This window comes from Cygnus olor, chromosome 5, assembly GCF_009769625.2.
Source record: "Cygnus olor isolate bCygOlo1 chromosome 5, bCygOlo1.pri.v2, whole genome shotgun sequence".
Taxonomy (NCBI): Eukaryota; Metazoa; Chordata; class Aves; order Anseriformes; family Anatidae; genus Cygnus; species Cygnus olor.
The window spans coordinates 60027826-60053871 of NC_049173.1; the positions used below are offsets into that span (position 1 = coordinate 60027826).

General features: G+C 35.7%; 1 protein-coding gene across 3 annotated transcripts in view; it reads left to right on the plus strand.

The window, feature by feature from the left end:
- The window catches only part of SPON1 (spondin 1), a 350491-nt gene that overhangs the window by 193628 nt on the left and 130817 nt on the right, over nt 1-26046 (plus strand). For all 3 annotated transcript variants that reach the window (XM_040559905.1, XM_040559906.1, XM_040559904.1), the window contains one exon: nt 7931-8064. In XM_040559905.1, coding sequence (XP_040415839.1) covers nt 7931-8064 — 134 coding nt within the window. The remainder of the gene's footprint in view (nt 1-7930; nt 8065-26046) is intronic.

Genomic DNA, 26046 nt, shown 5'->3' on the forward strand with positions numbered 1-26046 from the left:
TTTGGAAAAGGAGCTCAGTGTCTGTATCTCCACTACGCAACTGAGAAACAGACTACACTGAAGTGATTTGAGAGAGGTTGCTCAGCAGAGAGATTCATGTTCGTGAGTTCCAATTGAGTGCTTTATCCACATTGCTATATTTTATCTCACTTTATTTTATGAGGCTGTGAAAAACTTTTCTTTCTTTGCACAACTTCCAAATGTCTTTTATGTGTTGTGTCTAGCAAATCAGATTAAAATAGGATATTATATATGAAGTGCCTAATTGTATTATATATGACCAGACAAAATGGCAGGAAATATTCTCAGGAAAGAGCAAGAGGTTGTTTTTTTGTTTGTTTGTTTGTTTGTTTTTCTTTCCTCTTTCCAAAGAAATGTGTGAATATTATAAGCTTAAATGAATGGTCCTAAATGTAGTGACTGCAACAGAAATGTGCAAAATCCTAAAACTTATACTGCTTTAGGATTGTTTTATAAAAATCCTTGATGGTTTGCAAGGTTGACTTTTTATAAAACATCACTTTCAGCAAACAACATTTCTCCCAAGGTGAAAGCAGTTGAGACACCACATATCAAACGTTACTTTTCCCTGCCAAAACTTCTTACCAGATTGAAACAGTGGTTATTTTTTGCCAAGTGACTAATATTCATACAAATAGTTTGACAGTAACACTGAATGTGAAAGAATTCCTCAGTGAAAGCATTACCCAGCAAACGCTCCATTTATCTTCATTGAATTTATTGTGGTTAGTCTTTTCTGAAATGGATATTTTAGCACTGTAATCGTGCAGTTTTGGGTTGGTCTTGGCTCAGGTGATGGGAACTGCAGCTAGAGGACTGCTCTGATTAATGCTGACTGTTCTTGTGGGGCCTCTGCCACCAAGGGATTGCCACAGCACAGCCTTGCTCGGCATCCCTGTCATCCCTGCTGGTTGTTATTCTGTCTCAGGGCTGCGGTAGGATGGTTCTAGGTCTTAATCCTTGTAACAGAGTTACAAAAGTAGTATTTCTTCATTGCCATTTGACTAAGTGTTCATAAAATCTACCCTTTTTTGTGTATTCATTTCATGCTTCCAAATGCAAGCTGTATTTAGTCCATAAACAAACCCTGATTTCATTGAAAAGCAAGTTCAATGTTTTAGCTACTACCTGAATGTAACAGGAAAAAAAAAAAGAAAAAAAAAAAGAAAAAAAATGTTAGTACGCTGAATTGTTCAGTACAGACTCCGACCTCAGTAAATTTACTCTAGATATAGGTCTTCACTAAATTATATGTTGAAATGAGCCAAAAATTTCTTCAAAACTAAAATTTTCAATCTCGGTCAAAATTGTGACATTATTTCAAATGTTGTAAAATGAGCTGTGTAGACTGAACATGAACTGAAGCATGAAGTTCTTCAACTGTTTGCCACGCGAGGCATAGAGCAACTTGCAGCTTCTGTACAAAACGTCATGAGAAGTCCCCCTTCCACAGTTTACTCTTGCTGATTGGTGTGCTCTGTCGCTTACACTGGGGCATTCTCTTGGGCAATAGTCAACTGGCGCTCTTCAAGCCTTTATGTGCCAAGGTGAGAAAAACAAGTTCAATCTTCGGAGTAATTTCCTGTTTCTGATGAGGATTGTTGGATAGGGTTGGCTGCATTAAGAAACTAGAATTTTTGAAGGGATTTCATAAGGTAATACTGTTCAAAAAGATTTTGCTCTTTCCTTGCTGGATCTTTGTGGTTACTAAGAGCTTTTCATACATGAAATGAGAGGAATTTTCTTAGTCAAAATAGCTACTTTTTGAAAAAACCTATAGATGGAACAAAATGAGATTTACAGCTATGAGAATAATGACAGCTTTCCATGCCTAATAGAGTTTCTCTGTTAGAGATTATAAAAGTAATATGTTATCTGGAGAAAGCTGTATTATCTGTCAAAAATACTAGTAATGTAGTCTGATAAAGGAGCTTAAAACAGTTCACCCAACCATTTTCATATAAATGTTAATATTACAGCTAAGGATAAAAATTCATAGGAAACAAAACTTGGTTCTTTTTTTGTGAACCTTAAATCTACTCTTTGTGACTGCTCAGATGGAAATTTCTCAATTCATAACAATCAGAGTTCATACGTCTCAAGTTTCTGGTGTGGCATTTTCTTGATGGACCGTTTTCAGTCTACTTGCTAATGCCTTCAGCATAAGCCCTGGAATTCAACACGTTACATTGATTGAGTTAATTGAGAATCGTTCAAACCCAACAAAAAGTATACAATTTAACATTTTGCAAATGCTAATTGATGACAAGTTGTTGTTACCCATCACTGTTGATATAGGTGTTCTTTCTTCCTATATATTGAGTTAAGTAAAGAAGAAATTGCTGTTAAGCTTTCTATAAGCAGTTTCTCAGCAGGAAAGTCTGGTTAGCATAGATGCTGGTAGTGCAGTGCTTTATGTTTGTTGTATGCCAGGTTCTTGTTACACCAAACTGTTTTCTTCCTCTTGTTGTTTGAATTACACCTTGAAATAGACCTTATGGCCTGCCCTATGGTAGGTGTAATATAGCTTTTAGGTTTGTTTAGACTGCAGAACAATTTGCAATACACTACGACATAAACAAGGTTCTTGATAGTGAATAATTTTGGGACATGTTAATTAATAAGACTTTCAGACAGGATTCTCTTAGTAGCTTGTCTTTCCTGTTGATATCCAACATAGCCTTTTCACAGTGAACACACTATTCAAAATTTTTGGTTGAAAGAAGAGAACAAGTGGACGGAATTCAAATACTTTTCCCTATAGAGTCTCACACACTATTTAGTTAGTTAATGTCTTGGAAGCTACATGTATCTCTTTTAGTTTTTCTTCTCTTGCATCAAAGACTTGATCTGACTATCTAGCATCATACTTTTGTAGAAATGGAAGGGTCCTTTTTTCACCGAAGACTCCAACTACGTTGTGCCTGCGATGAAAAACAAGCAGGTAGCTGGACACACAGGCAGCCAGGTGGAGCATAATAAATCTTGTGCTGATACTGCTTTCACAGAACTTACCATCACATTACCTGACTACATTAAATCTTTGCTTGAATAAAATCTCTGCTCAGGTAATGATTACAGAATTAAATTTGACTTCCAGTAACAAGATTGTAGTCTATGTATGTAAAGTCTGTGCTAGTAGTTACATAGTAATAAACTACATGCACATTTTAGCCATGCCTTTCTTTGACAGATTTGCATACTGTTCACCAGTGCTCCAAAGTGGCTAGTCCAGTCTTCAGGTGCAGTGCTAAAGAAGGCAATTCTCAATGAGCCCAGCAGTGCTCATTAATGCTACACAGCTTTGGATTGCAGATTACAGAAAGACTGATTGCTGACACTTCTTTAAAATGTCCCTTAGACATTTGATTCATCTAAGTATAAACTCCAAAGGAAATACTGTGTCCCTTATTCAAAGAAATTGATTACAAAGGAAAGTGTATCTTCAAGGTAGATGTGCTAAGACTTTGTACATCATTGCTTTTCCCTTCCATATAAAAAGCTGTGCTCTAAATTAAATCCAAAAGTCCAAATATTATTACTGTTATGTAAACCTAATGCTTTCTTCATAATGGGAAAGTTTCCTCAAGTAGATTGCAACATTCTGGAAGTCAGACTCCTTATTAACTCTTCCAAAGAAGAAAACTGCCTACAAAAATGCCTGTCTTCTGAACTTTTTTTTTTTTAATTTGGTTGTTCCGTTAGAGCACAGATGTTTCAGTGGGTGGAAAGTGATGATGTGTCCACAGAACAAGGAATGGTGGTGAAGGTCCTTGCCAGTGGTTTAAACAGTGGACACAAGCCAGTAGAGGATTTATGTAACTTCATCTCCTTTGTACTTAATATTAATTCCTTTCTTTGTGGTGTACATAACTATTTTTGTAAGTATTTTGACATTTTAACACCGATGTACATTTTTAAGTGCTTTTAACAGCAGAGAGAATTAGCTTATTTGACTAACACTTTATAGACGTCAGATAGTGAGGTCTATCACTCAGCATGAAATGTTGTAATTCTTAGAAAAGCAAACCACTCATTCATCTGTTTAACAACCAAGCATTTATCCAGTCCTGCTTTTCAGGAACACCCAAAACTCCTCAACCTCTTTAATGTTTGGAGTAGGCAAAGAATGCAAGATTGAACCTGGGGCTGGTAAACTTTCCCTTTTAATATCCCTACTTCCATGTTTGTAGATTTATAAAAGTTCAGCCAAATTCTACTCTCTGTGACGCTCATTCAAATCCAGGTTAACTCCAAGAGTCTTGTTCAGGATTTACACTAGTTTCCCTGAGGGAATAAATTATTCCAATAATATTACAATCACAATAGAAAGCAAATCAAAAACAAAAGCCACTAAATAAAATGTTAAGACTTAATATCATTGAATTCATGGATTCAAAAGAATTCATTGCATAGAGATATACTCCCTTTGAGACCTCAGATTCTTGGGCCAAGTGTTCATGTTAGTTTTTAGGATTTTTGTTTAATATACAGTTAGTTTGCTGGTCCATTCTTGAAAATGTGAGGCTTCCCATTACACATAACCTAGAGTTTAGCAGGCTATAATTTTGCAGATGCTACATTTTAATCTGCATGCTTTTTTCCTGCCAGTTCTTTCCTTCTTGCCTATGTGGTCTGACTTGATTCCAGAATTAAAATCAGGATTGTATTATTTTTAGAGATTACATATCTTTTTTTTTTTTTTTTTTTCCCCCAGTGCTGGCCAGGATACTATTGCTTTCCTGTGTGTTATGTGAGACTGCAGTAATATCATCCACCACCCTAAAATATTGTGTCATTTGGAATCCTGTTATATAAGTGGTGAACCATTCCTGTATTGCACCTTGGAACTTATTATAGAAAATCAAACCTCCATGGATATGGAAAAAAAACACCTTTTAAAAAATATATATTTGAGATGTTTTTGTATTTTCCTGAAGTCCTAGAATCTGAAATTTATAAAATATCTTAAATATGTATTTTAATATCTCAGATCATTTGATGTTTGAGTTTTTCTAACTAATATGGGAGTTCTATACTGTATTCCATCAACAGTAGTAGTCTTTATTAAGAAAGCTTCAGTTTAATTTTTCTTCAAAGGAACTCTTTTTTGGAGGACCTTATTCTTTTATGGTCATTTTTTTCCACCAAACACTTGTGCAATAAGTATTCTTGCTTTGATGGTAACTGATGCAGAAAATTGTGATGTAGCCTTGAGGTTCAAACACTGCCTCTTCTTCCAGGACTGTGTTCTAAAACGCAGCCAGAACTTTTAAATTATTTCTTTTTGGTCATCTGTATTCCTTGAGAAAATTCATAACTTGCAAGGTTCAGCAGTTTGGTAGGCTACAGAAATGCAAAACATGCCTGCATTTATGTATTCATTTGTTGCTAGTGGAAATGGGCATGGATGTGCTCCAATTATTTAGAATTTAGACAAATATTTTGGGTTTTGTTTTTGCAGTAACCGGAAATTCTACCTGCAATAACTACTCATAGTTGCTCATAGCTCTTCCCTTAAGTATTAGTTGTTGGATTTTTTTACTTTTATTTTTGTTTTGTTTCATTTTTCCTTATGATTCCATTCATTGTTGTGCAAAAAAGCAGGATTGACTTGCCTGGAGAAAAGAATTTACCTAACACTTAAATGCATCACAGATGGGTCTACAGTGATGACTGCTGGAAGAATCATGTCTAGGGATATGAAAGCAGCCGAATGCTTGTTAGCTGAAAATAGCAACTTTGTGCTTTGAGAAAACAGATTCATTTCAGTTGGCCTTCTCCAGAAACATTCCTTGAAGAAGTGTGTTTCAGACAAGAGCTACACTAGATTTGTGAAAAGCAACATGTGAAAGGTTCATTGAGTAACTTTTATCTGATCAGTCAAAGTATTTACACTTACCTGTAAGTGCTTAATTTTCCTTGACCTGAATTGAATGTATTTTTGAAGTTTTTATGCCAGGATGTCAGTTAAGATAGAGCAACAGCATTTTTTAATAGCCACAGAACATGGAACTAGTGTAACTCATCCAGGGATTTGTAGTGGTTCTGTTTTTCTAGAAAAGATATCCTTCTTGAGAATTTTTAGATGACCTTCTAACAGCCATTTCAACGTGAATTATCCTTTAGTCTTATAAAGTGCAATATATAATAGTATTTTATTTTATATAAAATAAAATCACACATTCAAAGCTTCCGTGAAAATTGTTTTTACTTTTTACTGTGATATATGAGCAAAAGGTCACTTGATGTGCTCCTCAATAATTGAGACAACCTTTCTGAGAAATATGTGAACAGTCTTACTTCTCTATTTTGCTGTTGCCAGAATAAGGCAGACAGAATAAATACTGTTGATGATCGAGGCAGAACTGTAGATTAGGGACTTCTTAATACTCAAGTTAAGAGAATTAGATTGTACTACATGGAAGTAGTAATGCAGTAGAGCAGTGCCAGTTTAAGCTTATACTAGCTCCCATGTTTTCCAGTACCTCACATTAATTAAAATCTATCAAAGTAGTAGCTGCATACATTATGTTTACTCAGATTTTATGCAGCATTGAAAAAGTCAAAGAATATTAATGGCTTTAGATTTAAAACTCGTTAACCACCATTGTATTGACCAGATAAACTCATTAACCACCACTGTATTGACCAGCTAAATAGAGTTTAAATTCACTCCTCTGTGTCAGTGCCTCTCTTTTGTCATGGAAAACCAGAAATAGATTCGTTGGGTCAGCTAGAAATGTTTTGGAATGCTGGCAGTAGGATTGGGTAAGGCAATGTAGATGCCTGCTCACTGAAGCAAATCTGGTCAAACTATAGATATTGTCTTTTTTTTATAATGTAAATTTGTATTTTGAGTCAAAATACTTGTTTAAAGTTATATTTACAGCCAGATGATGGTTTTTTAATGTAATTTGGCAAAAGTGTGTGTTATTAAAACCAGAATTCTGAAAAAGTTCCTTCAGGGATGAGTTTTGTTCTTTCTCAAAACAATATGATTTATAATTTGTTGCCTGAAACTTGACCCAATGTAGTGTGAAATTTCACTTCATCAATGACAGTGGACCACTGAATAATTTTGAAGAGAAATTTTGCAGTATCACAGCATTGGCTGTTTCCAAATAAAACTTGGCAGCTTCTGGTGAATTTTCTTTGAGATCTGAGGAACAGAAGGCTTAAAGTACAATCTATGAAGTACATATGTAGTGAGAAAGCTATTTTGTCACAGACACCTTTGAGTAAAACCCTTGGAACAACACCAGTTCCAAGTCAGCCTCTCTGGTTTTGTGTTAACTTATGTCACTTAAACCTTTCTGTTCAATATCATTCACTCATAAAAGTAAAAAAAACCTGTGCATATTGGACTGAATAACAGACTCTGAATTATAGATCGACATGATTCACGTTACCTGCTTTGACCTGGAGATTTTTTTTTATACCCGGTGAAAAATACTGTATAAACAAAAGTTAGTTTGAAAGAAAAGAAAAAGTAAACAATCTGGAAACCTCTTCTCTAGCTTGTTCCATGTGTCCTAACCAGTTGCTATAATTAAAAAAAAAAAAAAAAAAAAAAAAGGAAATGTTGCATCCTTGAATATTTTCAGTTCATTAATATTTACCTGAACCTCCTGTAATCAGAATCACAAACAAGGTTATTTGCAGCCGTGCATAGAAAGGACAATCTTTTGTAAACTTAGAACTGAAATATTCTTCTATATTCATTTTTTTTTCTATTATAGTGAGTTATCTGCATGTTTTAAAATCAATTTACCAAAGAGTGCTGTGCTAAGCAGAGAGTATTATAAGTAATCCCACTGAAAGAAAACATGAACTGACAGAATGCATTTGAGAGACATTGTCTATGTATGTCCTTACCCTTTTACATTCTTCTCTTTATTTTCCTTAGATCATAGATGAAGAAGAAACACAATTCATGAGTAATTGTCCTGTTGCAGTTACTGAGAGCACACCTAGAAGGAGGACACGCATTCAAGTGTTTTGGACGGCTCCTCCTACTGGCACAGGCTGTGTAATTCTAAAGTAAGTATTTTTATGCATATTAAACTTATCATTAAAGTCAAATTCAGTTAATAGTAAATCTAAGATTTATTAGATTATGAAGTGAGTTCTTAGATGCTTTCTTCTCACTTAGCACATTTGAACAAAGATAGTTCTACTTGCACAGTTAAATGTTAATGACTTAGAGCCTAAGTGTTCAAAAGTTACTCCATGCTTTCAGTTACCATTGAATTGGTAACCCTAATGGAACTTGGTAGGCTCTCAGTCTACTGAAAATTTTATTTCTATTTATTACACCTGAAAACCTAAAGATTCTGAACTTTTAAGATCAAAATTGCATCCTTCTCATTGAGATGCATATAAAAAAGTCATGGTCTAGGTTGCGATGAACAATAGTTCTGTAGTCAGGAGTTTCTAAAAGGACCTTTATCAGTAAAAACAGATTTGTTTATAGGTGAGTACTTTCATTATTTAGAGCTGGTGACCTTTTACTGTTGTTTTCCTATTATCTCTGTAGTTTGCTGCATGTGTATTCATGCTTTTCAAGCAATAGACAAAGGCAATATTATGTAGGTGCACTGTGCTGTCGGGCCACTCTTTTATCTGTAGAAATCTTAAGTCACTTATTACTACTAAGAGTATTGGAGAAAACTGCCAGAGAAACATTATCTCATCTCTTTAGATTTTGCTTGTCATATTTAATAGGATAGATTGGTCAAATATATGTAGACAATTGGGATTTCTTTTCTTGCTTTGAACTTCTGTCTGGGATAAGCCTTTGCAATTGCTTAGATGTGCCCTGCAGTAAACCAAAAAATTTCAGTCTTATCAGTACTGGGAATATCTTCAGAGACACAAAACAGCTCTAGGCTTTTAAGGGGATGCTATCATAATGATTGTGCTGCAGTTAGTTCAGGCCATTTTAGGAAAATGTGTTGTTAAAACTGCAACTGATTGCTGAACAGGCCAGCAAGCTGGTCCTTGCCTGCTGCCCTCTCACCCAGTGCTTCTACTTCCTTCTCCTGCTCAGTGCCACAAGCAACGTGAGGGTGATTTGGTCTCAGCCGTGACGCTGGCTGTGAAACAGTCTCAAACCTTTGGCAGTGCACATCTGTCTGTTGCCTCTTGGGATCAGTAAAGTAATTTTAAGAACACCTGTTTTAATGCTTACTGAAACAACCCAAGAATTCAGCTGTGGGCTTCTTTAAGCTTAGGACAAACAAGTGCATATCAGACTATAGCTAAACTGTTAAGTGTGCTGCCTGCTGCATGGCCAGACAGGTTGTATGTTACGGTTTATATGTGAAAGTTTTCAAAGGAATTCCTTCAGCAATACAGATAATTCTTTCAGAGTTGTTGAGCTATTTATCAGTAAGGCTATTTGTTTTTCCACTCAGAACAGCCTCCCACTTAGTTGCATAACAAATACTCAAGGCACTTTTACTGTAGTGTAATAAGGTAATGATTTTTCATGCCTGCTTTTGGACAGATGTGATTTAAACTTTAATCCAGTCATCCAGTCATGATATGTAACAACTCAAATTGGTGGATTTTTTAATTACTGCCGTAAACAGGATTGTCATTATCAACCTCCTTCCCCATCTCTCCCTCCCCGCACCCCCCCCAACAAACAAACAAAAAAACCCCAAGAACTAAAGGAACATCTTATAAATTGAAGTTCACAGAGAAAGGACGAATTTTTAGTGTTGCAAGCACCTATTTACAGTGCGTGCAGATATCCTAGATGTGTATGTACTGCTGAAAGTGAAAGGCAATTGTTAGGTACTTTTCAGTAGAAATATGTGAAAAATACAGACCTGCTCCCAGTGGCTGGTTTGTTGACCTCAGAGGGAAAGTAACTAGACCTGAGAGCAGTTCAAAGAATGAATGAAACAAGCATGATTATTATGAGTTGCTAATGTCAGAAGTTAACATAATAATATGGCACCATACACTGCAATGTGTTTTCAGCATTAACAACGTTTGCATTTTTTCTTTTGGATGTAAAACTTTGACCACATCTGAATTAGAATTTACAGTCAACATTCTTTATAAACCTGCTTTATGGTCATCTTCCACAGAATAGCATAGAAACATTGGATGAAGTTTTCACAATTATTCTGACATTTGTGTGAGCTTTAATGCTGTAATAAAAACAACAGTCTAAAAGCAGTTATATTACAAATAGTTACATCCAAACCCATCATGGGAAAATTCTGAAGCCTGGAACTTTAGAGGAAGAAAAAGCCCTCTGTATTTTTCTTTTCTCTGTGTGTGATGGAGTGCAAATAGTTTTTATTATCAATACATATCTGTTTCAGTCCTTGGACTCTGAGCCTGTCTTTGTCCAAGCAGTTAAGCCTATGCTTGAGTCTCACTGAAGACACAGGACAGAATTAGACACAGGACTTTGATTAGATGTCACACACGGATCAGGAGAGACCCTCAAGCTTTAAGCACTCTTTTCCCTTGCCTCCTAAATGCTAGGAGCTCCATGCAACTAAATCCAAATACATAAAGGTACAGAGACTCCAGCATACCAGCTCTTAAAATTATTTCTCTAGATGGGTGAAATAGAGAAACAGCATATCACTTTGGGGATGGCCTTGGATACTGCAAGATGATTTTAAGCACCGTGATTTTTAGGATTACACATTGGGACTGGAATGCACCGTTGGCTGTCCAATTGAGAAGTCAGCCTTATCTCGCGGCACTAGCTACTTGAATAGAAAGTATTGCTATGTGGAACAAAGTTATTACTGAAACACAAACAGGATACACCAGGGTCTTACTTAGCAATAAGAATTCATTTGGTTGCCCTAACATCTGTGCTAGCTTTAGAAACTACTTACATCTTTCTTGCTGCTGTGGTTGAAGACGTCTGTATGGACTATCCTGAGCTGTCATGCTGTGTGCAGTCTACTTGTTTCCTTGTTCACAGTGCAACATTTCATCTTTCTATCCCTACTTACTTTCCCTTGTTCCTTGTGATTGATGGAACACTAAGGTACCATACAGTAATATGGAAGGACCACATAATTTCCTTAACCTACTGATAAAAGTTGCTGTTTTAAAGCTTAATTGCTTATTTTTGGGGTTCCTCAGAATGCATTTCCTCTATAAAACCTTTGAAAATCTACTGTTAAAACTTTGAGAAATGTTCAAAATTATTTTTGCTATGTGCAATTTTTATAAAAACTAATCATTATGAAGACAACTGGGCAGTGGCAGAGCCTGGGAGTAGTTACATCATTGCATGGAAGCGAATGATTTTCAGGGGTTTGAACCCTCACTTGGCCAGTCTACTTCTATATTTAGTATATTTTGTGTAAGTGAATCTAAAGACTTTTATTTTTACTTAAAAAAAAAAAAAGACTAAAAAACAAAACACACCTAAAAATTGTTGTACTTATTTCAGTCTCTTAGCAAAAATCACACATTTGCATTATTTGGTTTTATAGTTAAGAACTAATATGCAGAGGTTTTCATTCCCCAGATCAGTACTTCTGTCTGGTTATAACTTGTTGTATTATAGCTTAATGCTGTAGTTTTTTAGAGCAAGATTTTCACACATTTCAAACTGACTAAGAGAAGATGAATTATTTTCAGGCAAAAGCTGTGATGATTCTCTAGCAAAAACAGCTAGTGGAAATGTATCCATTTTATCAAGGAAAGTCTTAAATCTGGATTTCAATTAGTGATATACATCATTGACAAAAAATGGAATAAATGTTTATTAAAAGTTGCTTGGCTGTGATGCAGAATCACCTCTTTTAGACCACTTTTAGCCCCAGATTTCCAAACACAACTGGTTAGTTGAATTCCTCAAGAGAAAATGTCTCTCAGTGTGGTGCTCTCACATCCCTGAAGTGGTAGGTAAAGGTCAAGCCCATGTAACTGATGAAAAATACAGAATGAAATGGTTTTCTGCAAGTACTTGTAGAATTCTGTGATAGAAAACAGGAGTGAAGAAAATTTTGTAAATAGTCTTAGCTTGTTTCATATTAAAATTTCATGGTATGGAGAATCTTGTTAATATCCAAATTGATTAAATCTGTCAGTTGGTGAAGATCGCATGAAGAGTTGAGTACTCCTAGATGGCAATTATCTTTTCCTCTGTTAGTATTTGATATTTTTCACTGAGTCTGAGATTAATTGTTAATGTAGTAAATTTTGGCCACATGCAGATAAGTAATATACAATTACTATTTAGAAAAGAAACAACACTTATGTGATTGGTTCATACAATAATCAACTTCTTGGGCAATGGATGTGATTTATATGATAAATTTAGCAGTTCCTGCTTACAAGTTACTTATTTCTGCTATACATATGATGCTTAAACAACCAACAAATTAAAATCTGGTATCTGTAATTATTGTTTGTTAACACTGCTTCTTGCAAAAATCCACTGTATTTGTCATAATCTCTCTGCTGTTTGTTTCTGGAAATGTTTTCTGAGCCATGTTCAGGGGAATGTTTTATAATCTTTGAGAAAAAGTGTTTTTTTTTTATTTTTTTTTTTCTGCATACATAATTCTCTTTATGTTTTTAATTGCACTGTTTTTTGGTTGCATGTGGTCAACAGAGAATAGAATTATTTTAAAGAATTGCGGTCTTCCAAATAAAAGCTGTGATAGATTTAGTATATCAATGTATATAGTGACAAAAACTTTTAGGTAGTTGTGCTATTCTGGCAAAGCTATCATGCTTCCAGGGTGTGATACTTCAGTGCTAGTGTATGGGCCTACTCCTTGGATGTAATACTCAGTTTCCAGCCACCATGTGGATTCTGGCAGTCCTATTGCTCTTGAGCCTTCAAAGCTCTCAGGGTGAATGAAATCCAGCTAGAGTTTTTTGGATATGCACTTCTTCTTTTCTTGTAATTTCAAGCATAATGTTCCTTCAGGTTGCTTGACATCTCATTCTGAGTAAGCGCTACACTGAGATGTGATGTTGAAAAGACTAAAAGAAGAACCAAATGCAAAGGATCCAAATGTCACAAAACCCCATGAGTTCATAACTATGTATATTTACTGAAACTGTCTTGGTATGCAGCCCTCTCTTCTCTATACTCAAAACTCACGATGAGATCCATCCAGAGGGCTCTTGGGGGAGAAATAGAGCATGACACATCTGGATAACAAAACCCATAAAGCATGAGAGGAGCTCTGTAGTACGTGAATTAATAATATATGACCAACTCAGTAACAGTGTTTTAAGAAAAGTGTTTATCAGAAATGCCAGACTGAAATGGTCAGAATGAAATGCATTTCAGAATTACTCTCTCTGAGTAAGAGAATTGATACTACAATCCTCTATCACAACAGCAAGTTGAACATACTTGCTCCTAACAGAACAAAGTTTCAATTGTCAATGAGCAGTAGAGTGGGTCTCCATCAGTCAGGCTCCTCTATTAGATGGATGGGAGCTAGAGAGCTTCTTCCAAAAGTATTGCAAATCTGATAGATGATCACAGGGTTGAGCTTAAAAATAAAGACACAACAAAGAAAAATGAATGATACATGATACACAGTTATGGCTGAATTTTTTTTGTGTTATTTTTCAGACTTGTCCCAAATTCCTTATTAGTATCTATGAGATAGCAGGAAAAGAAGTGGGGCAAGGTTTTAAATTCTTCGGGTTACTAGACTAAGGTGGTTAAGCAGTATAAGCAGACTCTTTGCTCCTCTCTGTACTCACACGCTCTTTTCTTTGGTCAGCAGTACTTAGCCAAATACGAGCAATTGCTTAGGCCTTTGATTTGTGTGGGAGATGAATGGTTGGAAAGCTGCCTGGCTGAGAAGGACCTGGGAGTACTGGTTGATAGGCAGCTGAATATGAGCCAGCAGTGTGCTCGGGTGGCCAAGAAGGCCAACAGCATCCTGGCTTGTATAAGAAGCAGTGTGGCCAGCAGGTCTAGGGAGGTGATTGTCCTCCTGTACTCGGCTCTGGTGAGGCCGCACCTCGAGTGCTGTGTTCAGTTTTGGGCCCCTCGCTACAAGAAGGACATGGAGGTGTTCGAGAGAGTCCAGAGAAGGGCAACGAAGCTGGTGAGGGGTCTGGAGAACAAGTCTTACGAGGAGCGGCTGAGGGAGCTGGGGTTGTTTAGCCTGGAGAAGAGGAGGCTCAGGGGAGACCTCATCGCTCTCTGTAGGTACCTTAAAGGAGGCTGTAGGGAGGTGGGGGTTGGTCTATTCTCCCACGTGCCTGGTGACAGGACGAGGGGGAATGGGCTAAAGTTGCGCCAGGGGAGGTTTAGGTTGGATGTTAGGAAGAACTTCTTTATTGAAAGGGTTGTTAGGCATTGGAACGGGCTGCCCAGGGAAGTGGTTAAGTCGCCATCCCTGGAGGTCTTTAAAAGACGTTTAGATGTAGCCCTTAGTGATATGGTTTAGTGGAGGACTTGTTAGTGTTAGGACAGAGGTTGGACTAGATGATCTTGGAGGTCTCTTCCAACCTAGACGATTCTGTGATTCTGTGATACTTACCTGAATAATGTATGGATCAAATTTTTTCCCATATGCATAACTGAGTATTTCTTTAAATGCTTTTACATGAGATGTATTTTTTAAATACATCCTATCTGCTATAAAACATGAAATATTATTTTACCTACTATTTATGATTCTTGCATAATTGTGGATTGTATTTCGTGAAAAACAGATTCATGTATTTCTGCTTATTGAAAAGTCACACTGATAAATTTGAAGCACATGAGCTACTGGTACACAGTTGAACACCTACGAGGGGCTACTTCACTATCAAATGTCTCTAAATGCGCAAAGTGTGGAAACCCAAAAAGTACCTTCAGCTCATTTGGATTAGATATTGAGTGGTAATGCAGTCTTTTTATTTTCTCTTCAATCTTCCTGTATTATTGTCCAGATAGTTAAATGCCAACTATTTTGCTTGACTGTTAATTAGAATACTTTAAAATAACAAACAAAAACAGAAGGTGTTCTGCTGTTTTGTTTGTTTATATATATATACAAATACTGAAGCACTTGAGTGCAGTTATAAAATATTTTCAAAAAGTTTTTTCTCATATTATAAACAGTTATACTGATTTTCCCAATAGAATTATTGAGTCTTCTGCATGCAGAGAAATGATCAGAATTCATGTACGAATAGTTTGAAAAATAATAACACTGTTTCTTCCAGTTAATTAGCACATGGCAACTGCAGTAGCTTCTGTACTTCATTTTTTGATACAGACAATAGAAGCATAGCTTCATATTTGTGTGTAGCTTAAATAAAATCTTTTATTTAGGCACTCTATGCATGTCTACACAAAAGATGGCAGTCTAAGATATCTCTGGATGTCCTTAGAACAAATACAACCTTTGATGTATAGAAAATCTCGAGCTGCTTTTATTTTTCCCCATTCTTCACTTTTAGGAGTTGATACAATGGGAATGTACACAGCTTTAAGTGACTAGGGACAGAGATGGGAAGTGAGAAGGTTTGGTCCATTCCTGTCTTTCACATTGGGTTATCATGTTTGTTTTTCAATGCCTCAGTTTTCTCAGAAGCAACCTAGAGATCAGAGACTCTTTATAAAACACTGCAAAACAAAACAAAACAAAAAAGATATGATAGTATTTTACTGTTCTAATTACTTGAAAAGAATTGAAATGTTTTCTTCTTCCAGATAAATATGTATATATTTTTACAAAACAAATAGGACAAAACTTTAAAATTTGCAATATTACTGCAACTTATTACAGTCCTGTCTTTTATTTTTTAGGCAAAATACTCACAGAGAATTTACTTGTACTAGGAAAGAAGAATAACCTTCTGTACTTCTATACAGCTTCTATATTTAGAGTAGGTCTAATATTGTATTACAAAAACTCATACTTGCATTTTAATATATACAGTAATATATATCTCTATATTACTATATCTATATCTATATAATATATCTAGGTGTCTCTGGATCTACTGACTGAACGCATCTACATTTACAGCAAAAACCTAAGCACTTGCTTTCTCACAGATTTAATATTGTTTATTTTCACAATGGAGCACATGAATTTGGAAATTGTCTGTTGTAAATAGACTTTCATGTAATTTTATGCTCTTACAAATGATCTTTTTTACAGTACAATTAATAGACTAATCCCATAAAATCCAGCTAGAGTCATTTATGTTGTTTTGTTTGCAAAGACATAGTGTTGCAAAGGGGCTTAGTGGTTTTGCTACTGAAGGATAGGATTGTTCCTTGAAGAGAGCAAAGCAATAGAAAAACAGTGGGAAAAAAAAAGAATATATTTTTTCGCATGAAACGAGCTCTTTATATTGACTAGTCTGAAATCAACATTTTCTACTTCAATGAGAAATAAATGTGCACTTCAATTTTATTTACATAATTTTTCTTTTGTACTTATTTTGGTTTTAAATTCCTATAAATTTATAATTAAATGCATTTTAAATTAAATAATTATTTGTAAAGGATCAAAAGAGAATACTTTCTAGCAGCTGTCTTAAATAGGTAGCAATCATTTATGAAATGGCCCTGTGTGTGAATTTGTATGCATTTTTGCAACTGTCTTCATAGTGTGGGGCATGCCTGCAAATCGAGTTTATGCCCTAATTTTTCTGTGAAGCTTGTAAGATGGTGACTGTTTCTTCCTATATCCATGATGTTAATGATTCAAGTGGATGGCAGCTGGGTGTATATCCAGCTGATGGGGAAAGTGGATAATCTTTCCATTATGAAGAGGAAAGGATTAAAGGTTATTTAAAGGTTACTTCTTCTGACTGCGCTGCATAAGCAGATGGATATCCTGCAGCCAGGTCTGTGGATGTTGCTTTGGAGATGCAATTTATTGGTCCCAGGCTTGAGGGAAGATATGAATATCTTCAACTGATGGAGATGCTTGCAATAGAATCAAGCCAGACTTGGAGCTGGCATTATACAAGAGGTGCCTGGCCTGCTTTTCCTAGTACCTCTCAGTCTTTTGTGTTATGAGAGGTCACTAAAATTTGAGCAGTGGACTGGGAGCAGAATGGAACTGTGGTAGGACTGACAGCACACTGCCCACGTAACGTGTGTGCAGTAAGGAAAGAATGATGTTTCCTCTTGTGGTAGGGGTAATATGGTTACGGTTTTATTATGAATGATAATGTTAAATTCAGACTAGTCAATATAAAGTGTTTATTTAATGAAAAAAAAATCCCACTGTTTTTCTGTTGCTTCGCTGTCTTCAAGGAACAAATCCATCTTTCAGTAGCAAAACCTCTAATCCACTTTGCAACAGTTTCACATCGTACCTTGAAAGTGCATATGAAGATTTCACACTAAAAAAAATCAGCGTTATGGCACATTTTGTGATAAATGTGAGCAACTCATGCAATTGATCAGTCCAAATGGTTATTATATTGCACAAATACTTGTATTTTTTCTTAAACAGGAGCTGCTCTATCCCCCAACAATAACTAACACCAAAAAACCCAAACCGAACAGCAATGACCAAAAACAATGTTGGCCTTTGATATGCAGTGGTGTGTGAATGCAGGCATTAGAAAAGTACAGCACTTTTTATGATAGAGACACTGGCATCAGTTCTCTTTTTTGGTCTTCACTGTGTTTTCTCCATGCTTTCTGGTGAAGTACTGCAATTAAGATTAACCATTAATGTTAACAATTGACAATAATTCAAACGTGGAATTGATCAGAAGTCAATTGGATTCCCATTTGGTACTTAGCAAAGATATATGGGAAATTTAAAACTTCTATTTTTATTTCTTAATAGTTATAAATGCTTGACTTCCATGCTCCTTCTAGATGCTCAACACTATTCTGAGGATACTTATTGCTTCCTAAATTGGGTTCAAATTGTGCACTTGGAAAAAAGCATATGAAGTAGTAGTAAATCAGGTTTAATGGTTTCTAGTAATTCTACTTTCTGATCCAAAGCTTCAAGATAAATAGAGAAGCCATAACAAATTATGATGGAAGGGACTTATTTGGTGAAATACCTGTCTTTTACTGTCTGACTCCAGGATGAGCTTTGCTTGAGTTGTCCCTGTCCACCTCTGTTCTTCTAAACTTCTAGTGATGGAGTCCTGACAGTCCCCACAAGTAACTGATACCAATACTTATTTGTTATTGCTATTGTTTTGCTAAAATGATTCCTCTGTTGGCCATTAATCTTAGGCGCTGTAATTTTACCTCATCAACCCCCCTCTTCAACCCATACCTTTACTTCAGACTTTTTTCTAGACTGTTTAACCTCAGCTCCTTCATTTTTTCCCCCTTCTAGATATCTGATTCTTCTTACTGGTCTTGACTGAACTTTCTCCAAATGGTTCGTATCCTTAAACAGTGCTACTTGAGCACTGAGCATTTTAATCCTACAGATACCTCATGTGGCTCTGCTCAGTCTCAGAGAAAGCACTTTCACGGGAGTACTTTTTGTAACAGAATAACATTTACTTGCATTCAGCTTCTCATCCACTAGAACTCCTTCATCCTGATATCAAATACATCTGTCTCATTGGCTTTTCCCTTTCTGTCTTTGTGCAAGTAATTATTCTTATCTAAAACTAGGACTTTATATTTAACATTATTTAATTACTCTTTTTCAGAATTTCTCAGATTTATGAACCACTTTGCATTTTAATCAACTGCAGCTTGATATTGTCTGCAGTCAGTAGCTTGTTCTCTATTCCATCATTCAAGTTATTAATGAAAATATTGATATTTGCATAACCTCACTGAACTTGAAACCCTTCAGTGAGTTCCAGCTGAGTTCTAAACATGAGAAGACAAATTCATTTGTTTTAAATACTTCAACGTGGTGGTGTAAAAATTCATGCCATCTGAATCTGATTTAATTAATATGCAAGTATTTTTAATAAAATTTTGAAAAATTTGCTTGTTTAATGTATACATATATATATAAATCTAGAAAAGGTATGAAGAACCAATAAAATGTTTTTACTCAGTAGTATTATTTAATTGACAAAAGTTGTGTTGGAAAAGGATAAATCCTGTAAGAGTTCTTACATCTAGTTGCATATCCTGGAGAGGAAATGCAAAAGGATTATGACATTTATGGAGGGAAGTTCTCCAAAGTGTCTTGCATTGCACTTTGATTTTGTCTGAATTTTGCTTTCAGTAAATGCAGAGGTAAAAACATTAAATTCTGATTTCTTTCTGGGTAGGTCCCTAGTAAAGTCTGTGTTTCCATAAATTTCAAGTAGTGGGAGGAGGAAAAAAAAACACACACAAAAAACCCCCGCTCTATTATTTTCTCGTTGTTTGCTGTTTGTAAATGAAAATCATTGTTAATTTAGGAGCCTGACAGCTGTAGAACATTTGCCATTCTGCAGCAGCTGTCAGTAGCACTCTGTTTTATTTTACAAACAGATGTTTAATTTGACTTCAATGACATTGTCAATTTTGAGGGGAAACAGAGGAAGGAATAGAAATAATCACGGTAGTCATAATTTGATTTCCTTTCAAAACATAAAACAGTCACTATTGATGACATCAGAATTGTTTCCACATTTTTTGACTGAATGTTTTTAATCTTTTTTTTTTTTCCACATGAACTGAAATTAAGCTTTCTCAATGCACAATAAGTCATGTTCAAGAAATTGTCTGTCTGTTATGTCAGGAACTGAAGGTATTGTTTTAATGTAGTACACTTTAGAAAACAAATGGAATACCATTTAAAAAACTATATATATGTGGATCAAATGTCATATTACTTATAAAATTTACAGGGAAAAAGATTTTTTTTATATATATTAAAACCAGAGCACCAGTGGTCTCAATCTCATACAATTGTAATGTTGTTCACTGTAGTGTAATGGTATTCTCATTTCACATCAACAGAAGTGAAGGGCAAACTGGATCCAGTAATGAGGAAATAAGATCATGAAAAAGTTAAGTAACATTACTGTGGTTCATTTTTAATTTTATTAACCAGTGATTTTATCCAGCATGTGCCCAGTGAGTAATAGGCTTCAATATAACACGCAGGTGGAATATCTTGGCAAGATCCTTCATTGTTCTAAGTGTCTGTAGATCCAGGAAAGAGAGTTAAAATTAACAGTATGTGGTCTTAATCCTACAACCCTTTGGCAATTCTTACATGTTACAAAGTCTAAAGTAAGTTAGTCATAAAAATGTCCTATCTTACTGGTCATTTGCTCCTTCTGTAATATCTGTTCAGGTATTTCAAGACTGTTTCTATGAGGGTGTGAAAGTAAACTTGTTAAATTTAAGAAGTATATTGAGTGTGGCATATTGTTAGCAGAATTTTTCTAGCTTGCTGAGTTCAGTATTTGCTGGCCTGTCTGCATGCCCACAGTTATATAGCGCATCTTACAGTTTCAAGCACAGCTATATTTTAGTATGAAAGGCAAATGGCTGAATTAACAAAATGTTAGATTATGCTATCATTACTGATGTTGAAAAGTATTTAACTCCTCGTGTAGATTTAAATGTGTTATCTGAAGACTCTCTAAGAGCAATGTATTATATAAATCAAGGTCCCAGAACCTGAACATGGTATTTATCTTGATTCTTTTTTCTTACGAAGAACCACAAAATCAGTTCTGATTTGTTTCTTTAAAGGAGCAGCTGCATGTATTGTTGTAATTCTTTTGAAATGATAAAAGAAAAAAATCACCTAGAAAAGGAATTGTTCTTTGTGTAAACAGACTGCTGAATTGATTCTTGTCATTCTACTTATCTCGTCTGACGATCTTTGGAAGGATGTGTGAACGGACTGAAATATAAAATTCAGCAAATAGTTGGGTCAACCATTCTTTTCTTTCCCTTTCAGTAATTAGGTAGCCACTTTTTGTCTTTTCTACTTCATTGGATATGCATTAAGTATCTTTGCTTTCCTAACAGTAGCAGTCTGAATGCCTTCTGCACTGCTTTCCTGCAGAAATGGATTTGTTGCCCAGTCAGTTCACTGCTTTTTTCAGAACGTAGTTTAAGGTCTTGCAATGCACCAGAAAGCAAACTTGAATTCTTTATTATTTCTGGTTTTTCTTTTGCTGCTGAAAGGGCAGACTTGCAGACATAGGGGCTTGTATCTACAAAAGTAATCAGCTCTCTTCATTAGGAGGTTAATTTGACGCTCACTCACTGCACAGTGTACATAGCCTGGTGATAACTTGAATATCTTCCAACAACTTAAGTTCTACAGACCACCTGTCATAATGTTTCTTCCCATAGCTTTCTCTCTGAAACTGCAATATACACTTATTCTGTACTTGGAAAAAAATGTGTGCTCTCCTGTGCTGCAATTGCCTTGCGATTGTTTGCTGAAATAAATGTATGATGAGAGAAAGAACTCATATACAAAATAAAAGAACATTCTACACTGCAGAGATATTTCCATGTATATGAGGTACCACCATTTTATGACAGTTCATAAAGAAATTCTCTTTTTCATCAGAGTTACTTTAGATAACAAATACTAACAGGCATTTATCTAGTTTGTCTGAATAAATCATAGACAAAGCACTGTCTTCAGTGTAGTGAAGAAACACAAATAGCTCTTCATTCTTGCCAGTTTTATAGTAGTAGTCTATATTTCTGCCACCCATAGTTCTACTTAGAAAGTACTAAAAATTTTCAAGCCAGTAAATAAAATAAAGCCAAACTCATGAAGAGGAGGCAAATTTCAGATATACTCAGATATGTGTTTTCTTCATTGACATTACCAGGAAAAAAAAAAAGAAGAAAAAAAAAACTTTGCTTGGCAATAAGACAGGTTTAAGTGATGTCCTTATAATTTTCTAGTATTCCAGAGGCTACTCAAAAGAAATTAAGGCTGTGATTTTCATCTGATTAAGTGAAATTGAAGTTGGTAATTGATTTTAATAGAAGGTCAGTTCTCAGTAGAAGGTCATCTCACAATCATCAGCAGCATGAGATTGCGGCACACATCTAGGTTTTCAAAACACCTCAGCATCAGGGTATCTAATAATTGTATGTTTTCAGTTTTCAATGTGTGTGGTTTTCTGTCTCTTTTTTTGGTAGGTGTAAACAACTGCTAACTATACATATATATTTGTGAAGTCGGATAGGTACACCTTATGGTTTGTCTCGAAGATCAGGTTTGTTTTCCTTTATACTTCATTTTTGAAATCTAAACTGACTATTGAAAATGTTTAAATTGCACTGCTTAGGTGTCAATCTCAAAAACATTTTCAGTTTGTTTATTTCCCATACATATAACTGAAGGAGCAACCCTGCTTGTGTCTACTGTGCTTGATCCCTTGCTTTTGTATCTCTGATCACTCTTGGTGTATCTTGACTGTGCATGCTGAAGTATCTTCCTCTCTAGGAGTTTCTGGTGAAATTAAGTATCTAATTAACTACACATTTGTTCCAAATAAAACTTGGTAGGATTGGATTCCAGTTCTTAGTTTAGTCTGTGCCTGCTTCTTATAGCTTCTAATATTAAGGGTAATTTATCATCATAATCGTTTCCATTATTACTTACTACTGTTCACAATAATGCTTTAATAGTTCTGTTCATGTGCTCTTACTTGTTGTGATGATTGAGAGTGATACAGACTGAGTAGCTTTTGTTTAATTCCTGATGCTTTAAGCATAGTTGTAATCACTTCCTTCATGAAATGATGACCTTTATCTGGGTCAGGGATGTTTCAGGATTCCCACAGAAGCAAAAGGCTTCTTGACACTGTTTTTTTTTTTCTCGCTCCCTGCTGCTATATCTTGTTTTATAGAAAAGGCTTCAAACCATTTTGAGAAAGAATCAGTCATTTCAAAAGAATGAGTATTCATTACCCCAGCCTGTTTTGGGGAGCTAATGTGTATAATCTATTTGTAATCACATCCACAGTCTGACAATCCACTGCTGTAGTAAAAAGGTATGACTAGACTTTGGTCTTGTCCTTCCTCTGTGTATCTCAGACAATTTTTGATCCATTTCCTAACACCTGTTTCTGTACCTTACAACATTGCTGCTTCCTTAACTCTAAGAGTAATTTCCTGATTTTCATGTAATGTGTTTCACAATTCTTTCTCCATTTACTTTCTTGATCTGTTTGTTTCTGCTGTGCTCTGGTAACTGCTGTCACTTCCTAATGTCACAGGTCTTCTGCTGCTTTAGCTGCTGAGTCGACTTTTTCACCCTATTTGGCTCCGGAGTCTTATTCCTTTGAGCCTTTAGATGCCTAATTGAGAACTGACCCCCATCACAATTCCCCTGCTTATAAATCCTCTCTGCATCAATCCTTAAGCAAAATTACCTCTGTCACTCTTCCTCTTAGCTTCTCCTAACCTAGTCAAACGTCTGGTGTCATATTCTCTTCACACAATAATCTGAAGCAGGTGAAATCACAGCCAGCCTTTTGTTGCCTTTAAACTTTAGGGATTGTTGTTGTCTGCTGGGCTGACCTGCTCGGAGTGGTTGTTTTATGTTGTCCCATTCAGGTTCAAGGCATGCATGCCCTCAACACCATTGCCATCAATATACTTTGAACTTCCATCAGTGAGCCAAAGGTAATTTGTGCTGTAATTTTGTACTGAAATCCTTCAAAATCTTCCTTCAGTCCTGTTCATAGTTGGTTTTGTAAACGACTGGGTATTGACCTTCTGCTCCCATATTGATTATAGCACACTTTAAAGAGATCAGGTTACTGAAAATTTCTGAGGTTAATCTCTGGTTTGTTAATATTAATGTCTATAGAGCAACAGAAGTATTGGATGCTCTGTGCTTCCTGTCAGTGATCCTGGTAGAGTATACTTTGGAGGAGACATCTATTTGGATCACAATAGGGGCAGTACATGGTTTTTGTATTGTCCAGGCAGCTGCTAAGCATTCCCAAACATAGGTTGAATAATGCAGCTCTACTACTGATATTTTTATGTATTCATAGATTACTGGGACCAGCTTGTTCTTTGGATCTGTTACAGCAAAACTGCTACCAGAGCTATGGGTGCAGCAGCTAAACAGACATGAGAAGGATGTATTGAATTTGGCATGCACGGAACTGAATTAGGAAGAGCAAAATGTATGCTGCACAGGTTCCCTGCAGTTACATCCTCCAGCAATTTATGTACCAAAGTTTTTCAACAATATTTGCCACAAATCCTTACTCCAGATACTTTTTTTCAGCCAAAACAACTGTGTGAACTGGAGACACCACTCTAATATTGTCTGCAGCTGCAAACTTGTTGCAGCAGATTTTGAAAAAAGAGTAAGAGGAGGAGCCTGGTTAAAACTTCTCTAATAGCATAGAGTCATTTAATGGATTAATTTGATCATTCTTTGTTAATTGCATGTGTTGCATGAGCGGGATACTTTTTCAGCTTTTTCTCAAACACAGTTTGAATGTGCCTTCTTCCCATGTACTGTCCCCACTGAATGGGGAAAGTGGAAAGGTTGCAGATCTTGAACCTCTTCTTTTTATCGGTCCATTCTTTTCTCTGTCCTCATACTTCCAATGTAAACAACCAGTATCTCCTGGCATCATGCATCTGACTGTTCAGTAGGCTGTAGTCTCAGCTGGCAATTAAAGTGCTTAGAAGAGATGAAGTAGAAGAGATTCACTAGTTAAAGGTATTAATTCTTGAAAGCTGAAGTCTCTGGATAAGCTGCACCAAGGAAATAACAAGTCTCTTTCTTCTGATCCAGCTCCAGATCCAGCTACAATGGATTTGGGATGTCAGACTTAATCTCAACTACTGTAGGAGCCACATCAAAATTAAACTTCTCTAGTCAAATACATTCATAACATTAAAGTCTCTTTTAAGAAGTCAGTATTAGGTAATTTAATATTAATTAATACTTATTTTTAATTGGTATTAATTTGTCTTGTCATCCATTGTGATGCTTTAGCCTTCAGGCTCCTGTAGACTAAAATGTGGTGATGATTTTTCTGAACTTGGAAGCATGAAATACATTAGTCCTACCTGGATTCCTGCATCTGAATACCAAGTAATCAGTATTTTACAAGGGGGTGGACTTGATTAGGTTATTGCTTTTGATATACAATTCTTGTCTGTACAAGCAAATAATTTAGTCATTGAAATATAACTCAGCATATTGCTAATGGAGACCTATTCTAAAGTAGTAGTTAGAGAATGACAGGTCTGATATTTTGTTAGTATCTATTCATTCACTTCCTTCCTTCCTGAATCCCCTGAGAATATTGAAAATTTAGAACAATTATTTTAAAATCTTGGGGGTTTCTTTCAAGCTTTGTTAACTGGGCACTCCTGCAGATGAGTTTAACTTATTTTGCTTTGGTAATGGCAGTGCACAAAACAGAACAGAGTAAGGATAAAAATTAAACCCACAATTTTTTTTTTTTAATCCCCCAACCTGGAGCATGGGGAGGGAGGTCAAGAGAGAAGGGAAATACGTGTAGGGTATATAGCTTAAAAGGAATATTGTAAAGGGGTAAATATGCTTTATACTGTGCCAAGGCTGTCCATGCTTGCTGTTCATTAGTGGCCAAACCAACAGAGGACGAGCTGTGATGTGGATTTTTTTTTTTAAGTGTGGACTGATGAGGAGTAACATGTGGCAGGGTTTAGAACATAGCCTTTGATCATGTTGTTCATTCTCTGCCACATTCTGTCATAGCAGATGAAGTGGGATACCAACTCTGAAAATGGGGACATGGTTTCATCTTTCTTTTCTTTCTTCTCTAGAATGTCCAGAGGAATTAAATATTTGAGTTCCTTGTGCAAGTGGGTGAGTGTTATACAGGTTGCATGGACTTTTAAAGCAAAAATAGAACCATGCTTGAACAGCTTTTTGTTTTGTTTTGTTTCAATTTATTATTTTGATTTTAGGATTTGTTAGTTAACACACAAGTGCTCTGCTTCAGATCACTGCAAGTTAGCTCAATGATATAGCTATCAAATAGTACAGCTTTGAGCTCCCTAGCTTGATAAAAACTATATTCCCACAGTTGATAGATTTCTTCCATCTACTATACAAAATCAGCACTTAGAATAACAAAATAAATATATTCTCCAACCAGTCA